Source organism: Pelodiscus sinensis, chromosome 3, assembly GCF_052426305.1.
Source record: "Pelodiscus sinensis isolate ZL-2025 chromosome 3, ASM5242630v1, whole genome shotgun sequence".
Lineage (NCBI taxonomy): Eukaryota > Metazoa > Chordata > Testudines > Trionychidae > Pelodiscus > Pelodiscus sinensis.
The window spans coordinates 112,903,332-112,917,132 of NC_143054.1; the positions used below are offsets into that span (position 1 = coordinate 112,903,332).

At 42.0% G+C, this 13,801-nt stretch overlaps 1 protein-coding gene across 3 annotated transcripts in view; it reads right to left on the reverse strand.

Annotated features, from left to right (window-relative positions):
* NOX3 (NADPH oxidase 3) overlaps positions 1-13,801 on the reverse strand; it is a 225,091-nt gene that overhangs the window by 21,736 nt on the left and 189,554 nt on the right. For all 3 annotated transcript variants that reach the window (XM_089777299.1, XM_089777298.1, XM_006114980.5), the window contains 4 exons: positions 13,446-13,627; positions 8,430-8,559; positions 2,677-2,769; positions 1,519-1,772 (listed from right to left, as the gene is read on the reverse strand). In XM_089777299.1, coding sequence (XP_089633425.1) covers positions 1,519-1,772; positions 2,677-2,769; positions 8,430-8,559; positions 13,446-13,627 — 659 coding nt within the window. The remainder of the gene's footprint in view (positions 1-1,518; positions 1,773-2,676; positions 2,770-8,429; positions 8,560-13,445; positions 13,628-13,801) is intronic.

Sequence of the window (13,801 nt, forward strand, 5' to 3'; positions counted from 1 at the left end):
TTTAGGGAATATTTTAAAACACATTTTCTATATAGTGCAGCAATGATTTAGCAGCATGATTTCATTAATATCAGCAGATGTTGATGGCTAAATCCCTGTCCACTATTTGAAAATGCATCCTTCCCCGTTAGTTCTTAAGACATGCAATTTTTATTTTGATGAAGGTAAACAAAGTTTACTTACCAGTAACATGAATTCTCTGAAAACATTACTTTTTGCAGATCCTGTAAGAGTTTCATACCATGCCTAGCAAGTCACAGAACCATTTCTACTAGTAAACGATTAGGGGACGCAGAAGAAACTGTCATGAATCTAAAGATTCTGCATTATCCTTATACGACTTTTAAGAATCCTTGGTCCCTCTTTTGCCTTACTTAACTCTATAAAAAGATCTAAAGGGGAGGGAGGTAACTAAAAAAGGATTTGTGAAGTGGGAGCAAAGTGGAGGGAGAATGCTAGGAAGGAGGAAAAAGCAAGTTGGTTAGATATATCACAGATATGTAGAGGGAAAACCCTGAAGGCAGTAGATAGGAGTTCTACTGAAAGTGGGACCAGGACAGCTGGGAAAAGTCAGATTCTATTGGAGACAGGAATGAAAGTAGAAGTGAAGAGAGCTGTAGATCAGTGGTGCTCAACTTTTCAAGACTACTATACCTCTTTCAGAAGCCTATTTTGTCTTCTGTATGCCCAAGTTTCACCTCACTTAAAAACTACTTGCTTACAAACTCAGACATAAAAATACAAAAGTATCACCGCACACTATTACTGAAAAATTGCTTACTTTCTCATTTTGACCATATAATTATAAAATACATCAATTGGAATATAAGCATTGTATTTAACATTTCAGTGTATAGTACACAGAGCAATATAAATAAGTCTTTGTCTCGATTAAATTTTAGTTTGCACTGACTTTGCTAGTGCTTTTTATATAGCCTGTTATAAAACTAGGCAAGTATCTAGGTAAGTTGATGTACCCTCTGGAAGATTTCTGTGTACCCCTGATTGAGAACCACTGTTGTAGGAGAGCACAACATAGAGCTAGGGAGCAAGAAAGAGGTGAGGTTTTATAATGATAGGTGCCATTATAAGAACCTAAACACATAAATATATAGATAAGAAGCTAGCATACATAAATGGCTAATGGTCACAGCCCTGTGAAGTTGCTCAGAAGATCAGCAGAGTACCCACAGCTAGTTTTTTTGTTCTACTTGGGATGCATATTTGCATGTGCATTGGTGCGCACACAAATTTATTCTGCACATGGATGTAAAAGATTAGAGGGAACATTGCTACTGTCCTTTTAATCATATTCATAAATATACAGGTATAGCTAAATGGTCATATTTCTGTATAAGCTGATCCTGAATCAGAGATTTGTGACAGAACTTTTTGATAACTAAGAGTTCTAAGTTCATTTCCATATCCATTGTTATTTAACATAATGACGTACTGAGATGGTTCCAAAATTATCATCTAGTATTCTACAAAAGGCAACACAAAGATTTGTATTTAAACCTTGGTAGCTTCCAAGGCTCCTTAAAGACCTTTTCCTCTGTTCCAAAGGCCTTGAATAGAGCTCCCGTCCAATCTCCAACTACTCTTATGTGCACACTGAAGAATTCCTCCTCAGGAGCTGAGGTAAGCGTGAAAGGATGCCATTCCAGTTGTGATACAGAAGGGCACTGTAGAAATATATACTGGCCAGGTTCCATTTTAAAGCCACATTTCTTCATATGGAGCTCAAGTACTCCAGAGGAATGAGTCACCACCTATACCATGAGTAAATCACAATAAAATATCTATTTGTCCTGTTCTGCTGTGTTAATTATGAATACATGTTCCTTTCTAGTAAGTTACAAAGCTTCTCTAGTTCAGTTCTAGAACTGCCCTCCCCAAAAGGGGGATACACATTAGATTTTTAGTTTGTAGTGGACAATGCACTATACAATATATCATTGTGCTGTTCTTACTCAACATTGCACGTATTATATGGTATTTTGCGTTATGGGTTCGAGAAGTCAAAGCCTGTGTAACGAACCACGTTTTAGGTCACAATTATCATTACAGGGCCAGGATTCTACCCATAGAACCTGAATCTGATGTCACATAAGTTGGTTTCACAACAGTGTAACTCAGTTGATTTCAGTGGAATTATTCCTAATTTACAATCATGTCAATGAAATCCACAGGCCTTGAACTTAGAGGCAGATACTCATCTGATATAAGCAGTCATAGTTCTATTGACTTCAATGGAGAAATGAAGATTTTATATCAGTTAAGGATATATCTCATAACCCCCTTTGGGTCTCCAGGCTCTATGGATAGAATCCTGGTCTCATTAAAGTCAGTGGAAATTTTGCTGCTGACTTTAATAAGATCAGTATTTCACTCAATGAGTCTAAAAAGGTAGAGATATCATCTGACCGCAGGTTGCCTCATCTGTATGGTATATTGTGGATCAAGTTTGCTTACATGCTAAAACCAAATAATAAAAGCAATATTTTGCAAAACTATATGGTATTAGTGGAAGAGCTCATGAAGCTAGTGGTCAAGATAAAGATACAGAGCGCACAGAGGTCATCAGCAAAACTAGCAGATAAAAAACTTCTGTTGATAGAACACATTTCATTTGTATGTTGCTATTTATTCAGACATATAGACTGTATTACATACCTTTGTAATGACAACCTCTTGCTGAAATCTCCAGAATCTAACAATTCTTTCACAGATGTATATCACCACAGGACCTAAAACCCATTTCCAAGCCTATAGGACATTGTACATAAAAAAACAACAAAACTCAAGTTACAAAATTTTTCCATTTCTGATTAATTCAGCAGTTAGCATAAAATGAGATGATTTAAACCTTTCTTCTATGGCTTTTGGTTGACTTACCAAGAAAGCACATTTCTTGTATTGTCTACAGAGGTTATGTCTACACTACAGGCTTTTGCACAAAAAGCTTTTTGTGGAAGAGATCTTCTGCAAAAACTTCTTGCACAAAAGCGTGTCCACACTACAAAAGCGCATTGCAAAAGTGATGCGCTTTTCCGCAAGAGAACATCCAGACTGCATGGACACTCTCTCGAAAGAAAGCTCTGATTGCTATTCACAGAATAGCAACCAGAGCACCTGTGCTTTAGTCGATTGGCTTTTTTTTGCACAAAAACCCTCTGTTGCCCATCCGCAAAAACTTGTCTCTGCTGCTGGTGCATATGTATTCTCTCTGTAGTACCATGAAAGGAGTAGAACAGGAAGAAGGCACAATTGAGACCTTTCAAAGTTTTGGCCCGAGCGAGGAGTCATGGGGGTGTCATTTGACCTCCCCGCCTCAGATGCCAAAATGTTGTAGGCCGGCCCTGTGTGCCAAACTGGTTTCTGACAGAGCGGTAGCTGTCTGGTGTGGCGAGCTTCCAAAGTACAATGGTAACACACTTCTGCAGGGGGATGGCAGGTTGCATGTGGGTGTCCTGTCACCTGAGAGAAGGGGCCAACCACTTGCAGAGCTCAAGGAAGCTAGCCTTCCACATGTAGAAGTTCTGCAGCCACTGCTGATAGTCCCAAAGCTGCTCGATGATGTGGTACCACCACTCCAAACTGGTGTTCTGCAGCCAGATGCACCATTCCGCAGTGTCCAAGGGATTGAGGGACATGTGCAGCAGCAAGAGTGCCACGACCTGGGAGATCAGGGCCTGTGATCCAGGCTGATCCTCATCCTGCTGAAGCAGCATGCAAGCAGTCTGGACAAACTGTGCCATAAAGTACAGCACAAGGCTTGTGAGCCTAGCACTGCTTTGCAGCAGCTCTGGCTCCCTATTGGAAGTACTGTGGTGTCCACAAAGGCAACCAGAGCACACTGCATCCCTTTTGTTTCCTGTGAGTGGGGAGGCAGTGGAGAAGTGGCCTGTGAGTCGTGGCTGTAGAGAGGTGCCCCTGAAAGCTACAGAAAGTCTCCGCACTCCTAGTGCCCTCCCCAGAAAGCTTCTGGGGGCTTTAAGTCCGAGGCAGGCTCCAATCATTGTGGATATGCTATTTCAACATAATTCTGACTAACAGCAATGCTTCCCCATGGTGGGGACATGCTATTTCAATTTTGTTAAATTGGGAGTTATGTCAAATTTTGTTATTTCAAAATAATTTTCTAGTGTAGACATACCCTAAGGTGCCACACAGGACTACTCATTGTGTTTAAAGTTACAAACTAGCACGGCTACCCCTCTGAGACTTTACAAAAGCTGTGTTAATGTACATCTGTATTCTGGCCTGCTGGCCAAGAACTTCCTTTTAAAAACTTTGCCAATTAACATTCAAAAAGGATTTGTATGTATATTGCTAGGTCAAGGAGTACAAAGCCAGAGTCCTACTCCCCTATATTTGTAACAAAGACTCTGAGACATTTCAGAGTGTTCAGATTAGAGATAGCTCACTTTTCTCCAGTGCTCTCATTGTTGGCTTTGGGCCTGCCATTTATCCAATATGCAATTTTTGTCACATAATCCATCTGTTCTGTTTCAATAATTGGACTAAGTTGATTTATGTACTAAACTGGTCATACTATAGACATTATACATGATCACTGTACTTTGCTGATCATATATACTGATCAATATAATAATCAAAGATTCTTAGCTGATCATGTATATTAGCTATAACTGTACTCAGCAGGACTATAATAGCTTTAGATAATTAAATGTATTTGTATCTGCAAGACCACAAACATGTAGATATTTGTCTATACAGAGTATGCCATCATATTTCCAGTCTCATAGATGGAAGAATGCAGAGAAAGCTCGTTTAAGTGAACTAAAGACCTAAAAAAGATATGGCTTTTCAAGCCACCTAAATCAATATTTGTTTGCTGAAACATTGACTTGGGCATGCAAGCTGGAATGATAACTAGGATATAAAGCATCATTTATGAGAAGGAAATCTTCATTCAGATTATGTCATTCTTTGAGATGATGCTAAGGGATTGGAGTTGCAATTTACCTAGGATAAGTCTTGAAAATTAAATTTAAAAATACATATTTAAATAATTCTACGAAGCTGACAAAAGTCAGAAGATTCTGAGTGAAAGCATAAACTCAGCTCATCATTGTCCCTAAAGACAGTGCCTCTAAGCTCGGGGCTTTCTCTCCCCCTTCCCCCACAGTGAGAAGCCAGTGCTGGCACTCCAAACTCACCGGGGGATAGGGGGGGGCCTGGAGCACCAGTGTGGGCTCCCTCTGTGTGGGGAACGAGGGGGTGGAGCTCGAGCTGCGGGCCACCTGAAAGGTGGCCGTGGACTACTAGTAGTCCATGGACCACAGTTTGAGAACCACTACTCTAGAAGGTAGAAGAAATATTAACATTCAGTATTTTAAAAATTCTCAATGTATTTTTTCTTTCTTAAAATTGTGTATGTGCAGTCTAAAAATCTTTAGGTTGAAAAGTTAAATGGCTTTGTTTAGATGTTAGACATCTGATATGCTGTACATGTCTACTATTTAATTACCTCCAGTGGATTTGTAATCTTGTAGCAAAACCACTATTCAGATATATTTTTCTTGCTTTTCTCCCTTTTCTTTTTAAATTCCCTGCTTCTAATTCTGTTCTTCTCACCTATTTTAATATTTCAAGACTATATGGTAGGAAATACATGTCCCAAAGCAAGGATATAATTTTTATTTCCAACTTAATATGTGTGTCTGATATTTGGGTAACCTCTATTAAAGCCATAATAAAAAAAAATCTCTGTATTTCCTACAGCATCTTATCTTTTATATGTTTATTCTTTAAACCAGTGGCTTTCAACCTTTTTCATTTGTGGACCTGTAACCATTTTAAATTGATGTGCTGAATCCTTTGCTGATTTCAGGTTAAAAACCACTGCCTTAGAAAGTTTTTAGAGGACAGAATTTCCTGTCAAATGATTAAAAAATTAATCATGAGATGAAACATGCTGTTAATAATAGAATACCAATTATTTAAATATTTCGGATATTTTCTACATTTTCAAATATACTGATTTCAGTTAAATCACAGAATACAAATTGTACAGGACTCATGTTATATTTATTTTTATTATAAATATTTGCACTGTAAAAAACAAAGTAGTATTTTTCAATTAACTTAACACAAGTACTACAGTGCAGCAGTTCCCAACCATTGGGCTGCGACCCGCTGCTGGGCTGTGGACCTCTGGCTGCCGGGCTGTGGCGGCTCTGGGGGGTGGGACTCTGGAACACCTCTCCCGCTGTGGCTGTTGGGAGAGGCGTGTCCTGCTTTGCCTCTCAGCCAACCAGCACCAGGCACAGGCAGGGTCTCTTCCCCAACACAAAAAAGCACTTTGCTTCGTGGTGGAAGGGCTGCTTGGAGCCTAGCACAGCAACCTTAAAGCTGCTGTGATCCTGGCAGCAGTGCTCAGCTGGTGGCTGGGAGGCAATGCAGGGCTAGGTGAGGGGGGCAGGGCAGGCACTGGGGGTTCTGGAGGTGGGGCTGGTGCTGGAGAGCTCTAAAGGTGGGGGTCTCTAAGAGGCAGGGAGGTGGCACTGGAAGGCTCTGAGGGTGAAGCTAATAGTGGGGGGGGGCTCTGGGGCTAGGCTAGTACTAGGGTGTTCTAAGGGATGCGGGGCTCTAAGTGGTGGGGGGCACTGAGGCATCCAGGGTAGGGAGCTGGCACAGGGGAGGCTCTAGGGGTGCGGCTAGTAGAGGGGGGATATAGGGGCAGGGCTGGCACTGTGGGGCTTTGGGGATGGGGCTAATATTGGGGGCTGGCACTAGGGAGGTCTCTGGTGAGGCTGGGTGCAGTGGGGCTCTAGAAACAGGAGGCTCACACTGGGGGGTCTGATGGTGGGGGACTCTAAGAGGTGGGGGGGCTGACACTGAGGCATTTGGGATGGGGAACTGGCCCTGGGGTGTTCTGGGGATGGGACGCTGGCACTTGGGGGTTTGGATGCAGAGGACTCTGGGGTCATTAGCTGGTGCTGGAGAATGGGGGGTTAGGGCTGGCACTGGGGGGTCTTTGGGGGCCAGAGTTTTTGGCAGACTGGTAACATGTATTTGTTTATTTGCATATTCATTATTTGCATAATGAATATGCAGATATGCAAATAAAATGTTACCAGATTCCCAAAAGTTTGTGAATGGGTTTGCTGGTCCCCGGTATAAAAAAGGTTGGGAACCACTGCTGTACTGCAATCTCTTTATCATGAAAATTGAACTTAGAAATGTAGAGTTATGTACAAAAATTACTGCATTTGAAACTTAAACAATGTAGAGCTTTAGAGTTTACAAATCCACTCAGTCATACTTCTTGTTCAGCCACTCACTCAGCCAGACAAGTTCGTTTACATTTCCAGAAGATAAAGCTGTTCACTTCTATGTCAAACCACACTGTTTTGGATCATTATCAAGCAGAAGCCGGCAACAGCATGGAAGCATGTCCTCTGTAATGGTGGCTGAAGCATGAAGAGACATATTCATGTTTAGCACATCTGGAATGTGAATATCTTGTGAGGCTGGCTATAAAAGTGCCATGTGAATGCCTGGTCGCACTCTCAAGATGACATTGTAAATAAGAAGTAGGCAGCAGTATCTCTAGTAAATTTAAACAAACCTGTTTGTCTCAGTGATTGGCTGAATAACATGTAGGACTGAATAGGATTGTAGGAGCTAAAGTTCTACATTGTTTTAAGTCGGAGTGCAGTTGTGTAACAAAAGAAAATCTACATTTGTAAATTGCACTTTCACAATAAATAGATTACACAACAGCACTTGTATGAGAGTAATTGAAAAATACTATGTCTTTTGTTTATCATTTTTGCAGGGCAAATATTTGTAACAAAAATAATATAAACTGAGCACTACACACTTCGTATACTGTATTGTACTTGAAATACATGCATTTGAAAATGTAGGAAAAAATCCAAAATATTAATAAATTTCAATTTGTGTTTTACTGTTAATCAGTACAATTAAACTGCAGTTAATAATGACTCATTTTTAATTGCAATTTATTTTTGTAATTACGTGAGTTAATTGTGATTAATCCACAGCCCTATTCTTTATATTTATATAATGTAGCTATCACGCACATTACTTATACTGAATAAATAACAAATCACAAACATGGTGTAATGAATTTATTTACAGAAGGCTTGATTCTGACTAAAGGGTCTATACCAAAAACAATTATTGAGAAATAATGATATCAAGCATTTTTCATCGCAGATGCTACTGCACTTTAGAAAAGAGGTAAGCTTCATTGTTCTCATATTTCAGGGAGGGAGATTAAGGCACAGAAAAGTGCTCCTACTTGTCTGAGGTCACTGTACAGGCCAGCAGCAGACTGAGGAACAGAACTCCAGCATTCTGAGTCTAGACAGTGCCATTGTACTTCCTCAAGAATAGACATAAATAAAAAGAAGCATAAGCATCATTCTTACCACAGGTTCACTGCCAGAAAATAGTGGCAAAGGACAATGAGTGACTTTCTCCCATTCTGAGTAGTGCTCTTTACAATATGTGACATTGTGCAGCAACAGACTCTGTGGTGTCTGACCTCGGACGAGCTGACTTAACATATTAAAAGAAAAAAAGATATACACAATTGAAATGGTCTCTTTTGTTCTTTTCATATACCAGCATGGCCGTCCTTAGGTTTTATGGGGTCCTATGCTGGATTAGTAAACTGGTGCCCTTATGCCCAATGGCATTCAGTTGAGGATGATATTTTAGAGATGTGACTTTATAGTTTTCAGTAACACACTAAGGAAATATTTTTAAAAAATTAAACTAAGTTCCTATAGACTAACACAGTACATTCAGAAACAGACAGGAGTTGGCAAATGCCTGTTAAATGGCTTCATTACCACTTGCATGGCTTTTTCACAACTTCTGTTAATAGGTCCAGCAGTTTTTTTCACTTTTAAGTTAACTAGATCCTCTGCAGAGGAAGCAGAGACATAAAACTGGGATAGGAAGACATAGGTGAGTAGACATTAAGACGCAGTGGTGCCCCAAATTTTCAGGTGCCCTGCACAACTGCATATTCTGTGTATGGGTAAGGATGGCCCAGTATACCAGTATGTTTACAAATACTGCACTGAATGCAGAAAGAGAAATATGGCAGCTGGTATTCTGTCTTAATGTTGTTCTTACAGATAATTTCAACCATACCTCTTCCATAATGTTTATAGGGTTTTCATTGTCAACCCACCAAGTGGAATGTGTATGCTATGCTATAAGTATGCAGCAACACCTCTTGCAGTTTGGTGAGTCAATACATGTAACATGGATATCTGTCTCATCTGGATTGAGTCAGAAGGCAAACTCCTTGGAATAGAGACTTTGTCCTCATCTATAGCTGAATAGCTGGTGCAGTGCAGAAAAAATAAATAATAGTTACTCTTTTTTCTTTGCTCATTTAAGACATGTACTTAAAGTGCACCAAATAATTGAGAAGAGCCCTAATGAGATGTCTGGTTCTTTGTTAACTTATTTAAATTCTGATTTCTTTATCCTAAAGAATTTACAATGAAGTGAATTTCTTTGAGCATATTCTTTTCAACTATTGAGTTTAAAAATATACTAGAGCTGGTGCAGATTGTGGATGAAGAGGAGGAGATAACATATTGTTGGCCTTATTTTTCCATTTCAGATTTCTTTTGGGCCAGATCATGATCTGTCCTGTGCCATAGTGCAAGGGACTAGTGGGGATAAAAGGTACATCCTTAAACCATTGTGCTAGTGTGCCCTAGTTCCTACATAGAAGGGGCTCCATAGAGCTATTACATCTCTCTCTCTCTCTCTCTCTCTCTCTCTCTCAGGTGAATGTGAAGACGTAAAAGGGGGTGAGGAGTAGGCAGAGCCTTGCCTGTTGCCATTCCTTTGTCCAGTTGAGTAGCTATGCTGGCATTCCCAGAAGTGCACCTGTGACATTTGTTGCAGTTTATTCATGTCCAGGAGCAAGCAGCAGTGTAGGAGGGAGACTGAATATTCTGAGTCACAGGCTATGTCTAGACTGCAGAATTTTCCCGGAAAAACTCTGCCATATCAAGGGAACACATCTGCTTTTTTGGAACAGTTTCCAGAAAAGCTGGTGTGTTCTTTCAGCATTCCTCTTGGTGAGAAGAATAAAGGATGTTCTGAAAGAGGAGGTTTTTCCTAAATTTGGCCCCGTGTAGACAGGTCAAATTTCAGAAAAGCCCCTTCTGAAAAAAAGCATAAAAAGATATGCGCGTCTCTTTTTCTGAAAAAACCCTGCAATTTAGACATAGCCACAGTCGTCAGGACCCTGCATGTATATAAAATTTGTATCTGCGTCCACATCTCTATCCACAAAAATGACCCACAGATATCCACATCTGCAATCATGGATACCCATGGATGTAAAGTGGATATCTGAGAGCAGAGCTCTAACAATCTCCCTCACAAACTGCTACTATCTAAGGGCTAAATCGCTAAGGGTAAGTCTACACTACAGCACTAATTCGAACTAACTTAATTCGAATTAGTTAATTCGAACTAAGCTAATTCGAACTAGTGCATCTAAACCTAAAAACTAGTTCGAATTAGCGTTTTGCTAATTCGAACTAGCATGTCCACATTGAGTGGGCCCTGAACCGGGGTTAAGGATGGCCGGAAGCAGTGCCGGCAGGGCATCAGATTAGGATTTAGAGCATTGAGCTGTCTCAGGCTAGCCAAGGGCTGTGCTTAAAGGGACCCGACCCCCACCCCGCCCAGACAGTTCTCAGGAGTTGTCTAACTCGATGAGGGACAGCAAAGCAGTCCTGGCTTGGAGTGCCCTGAGTGCCCACACTTGGCACATCACAGCACTCGGCCATCAGCCCGGCTGCACTTGCCGCAGGCTGCCATCCGGGGAGGGGGATCAATCGGGGGGCTGCAGGAGAGCTTCCATCCCGAGGAACCCGCAGAGCCACCCCAGTCCTCCCCATCGGGGGCTCGTACCCCATTCCTCCCTCACCTCCTTCCACTTACCCCTCCCTAGCCCTCCTTCCTGATCTACAAAATAAAGGACACGTGTGTTCAGAAATAGAAACTCTCTTTATTGAACAAAACTCGGGGAGACTGGGAAAAGGAGGTGGGAGAGGGGAAGAGAGAGGGTGAGAGAGGGGAGGGCCACTAAAATGATCAGGGGTTTGGAACAGGTCCCATATGAAGAGAGGCTAAAGAGACTGGGGCTTCTCAGCTTAGAAAAGAGGAGACTGAGGGGGGATATGATAGAGGTCTATAAAAGCATGAGTGGTGTGGAGAGGGTGCATAAAGAACAGTTCTTCATTAGTTCCCATAATAGAAGGACTAGAGGACACCAAATGAAATGAATGGGTAGCAGGCTTCAAACTAATAACAGAAAGTTCTTCTTCACAAAGCAAATAGTCAACCTGTGGAACTCCTTGCTGCAGGAGGCTGTGAAGGCTAGAACTAGAACAGAGTTTAAAGAGAAGTGAGATAAAGTGATGGAGGTTGGGCCCATGGAGTGCTATTAGCCAGGGGGTAGAAATGGTGTCCCTGGCCTCTGTTTGTGGAAGGCTGGAGATGGATGGCACGAGACAAATGGCTTGGTCATTGTCTTCGGTCCATCCCCTCCAGGGTACCTAGTGTTGGCCACTGTCAGCAGACAGGCTACTGGGCTAGATGGACCTTTGGTCTGACCCAGTACGGCCATTCTAAACTCAGGGCTCAGGGTCGGTGGTCTCACTGGACCACTCTGATTTTCATGCACACCTGCTCCTGGGTGGCCAGGCTGGCAGCTATCCTGCCCTAGACGGCCACTTTCCTGTGCCTAGTGCGGAGAAGATGTCTGCACTAGACCAGGCGGGCGCCCGCCTCTTGCGGACCTGGGCAGGCTCCTGGTAGCGGCCAACCTGGTCCCGGGAAGAGGGGGAGGGCTGGGTGGCAGCGGGTGGCTGGTTCGTGCTGTGCCAGGTGCAGGGTCTGCTGGCTGGATGCTGGCAGGGTTGTACCTGGCACAGGCACCGTAACCAGCCCGTGCCCCTTTAAGGGCTCCGGGGCTGGGAGGGGGGCAGAAGAGTTTCCCTGGTGGTGCCCAGAGTGGCCACCAGGGAAAGCTGGGGAGGGCTAGTCTCCCACTAGTTCGAATTAAGTGGCTACACAGCCCTTAATTCGAACTACTTAATTCGAAATAGGCGTTAGTCCTCGTGGAATGAGGTTTACCTAGTTCGAATTAAGCGCTCCGCTAGTTTGAATTAAGTTCGAACTAGTGGTTTGCGAGTGTAGCACCTATCAAAGTTAATTCGAACTAACGTCTGTTAGTTCGAATTAACTTTGTAGTGTAGACATACCCTAATTGATGATTCAGCACTTCATTATTATTTTCTCAGGTGTTCTTTTTTGAGACGATAGTGTGGCATTGTTAAGAAGAGCAAATATACACTAAGAGTATTTGAACAGGACAGGAGAGAAAAGTCAGTGGGACTACTCATGGAGTAAGGTATTAAATCTGTTGTGCTGACCAATATTGTCTCACTGTTTTCTTGGGCTCCCCACTAGTTTGTATACATCTGTTGTTTCTTGTTTTGGACTTAGACTGTGAGCTCTTTGGGGCATGGACAGTCATTTTTGTAAAGTGTATGGCACCTAATACTATAGGGTGTTGGCCCATGACTAGAACTCCTAGCTGTAAGAACCATGGGTATGTCTACACTACCACCCTAGTTCGAACTAGGGTGGTAATGTAGGCAACCGGAGTTGCAAATGAAGCCCGGGATTTGAATTTCCCGGGCTTCATTTGCATAAAGCCAGGCGCTGCCATTTTTAAATGTCCGCTAGTGCGGACTCCGTGCCGCGCGGCTACACGCGGCACGGACTAGGTAGTTCGGACTAGGCTTCCTAGTCTGAACTACCGTTACTCCTCATTTCACGGAAGCCTAGTCCGAACTACCTAGTCCGTGCCACGTGTAGCCGCGCGGCACGGAGTCCGCACTAGCGGACATTTAAAAATGGCGGCGCCCGGCTATATGCAAATGAAGCCCGGGAAATTCAAATCCCGGGCTTCATTTGCAACTCCGGTTGCCTACATTACCACCCTAGTTCGAACTAGGGTGGTAGTGTAGACATACCTTATGATATTACAAATAAATAAAATGAAGTAATAATAGTAATCATTAGTTTGAGTAACAATATCATACTTTGTCCCTGATGGTTTAAGGGACCAAAAGTATGGAAGCTTCTTGGGTTCTATCCACTAAGGTGATGAGGTGATAAAGTCATGTTTTTAAGAATCCCTGTGATACACAAAACTGCTGCTTGGTTGCTGCCTAAATCACAGCAACCTGCCCACTCACACTCACACTCACACTCACCCACTCTATCATATTACAATCATGTGTTAACCTTGAAAGTGTTAATATTATCATATATAATCACCTCACACAGGATATTATAAATATGTGCGTGTGTAAGTATGTAAATATACTCACCCCATACCATGCATAACCAGACCAATAAAGAAAACCAAAAACAGGTGATGGGTATACCAGAAGACCTCATAGAATGATCTTCTGATGATTTCTGTGGATGAAGTCGTGATCAGAATGAAAGCCAAAGTGATCACGACACCAGTTACTCCAGCTATGGTAGTTAGTATCTGTGTTGTTGTGCTCTAAAATAAGAACAAAGTATTATGTATAGACACTAAATTAAAGATGCAGCTTCAGTATAAGAATAAATGTAAGCAACAAACCAGACAAGACAAAAAGATTAGGAGCTGCATGAAAAAAAAAGATGATCTGTTATCCATTTAAGCTTGTTCCAGACATGAATGCAAATATTAAAT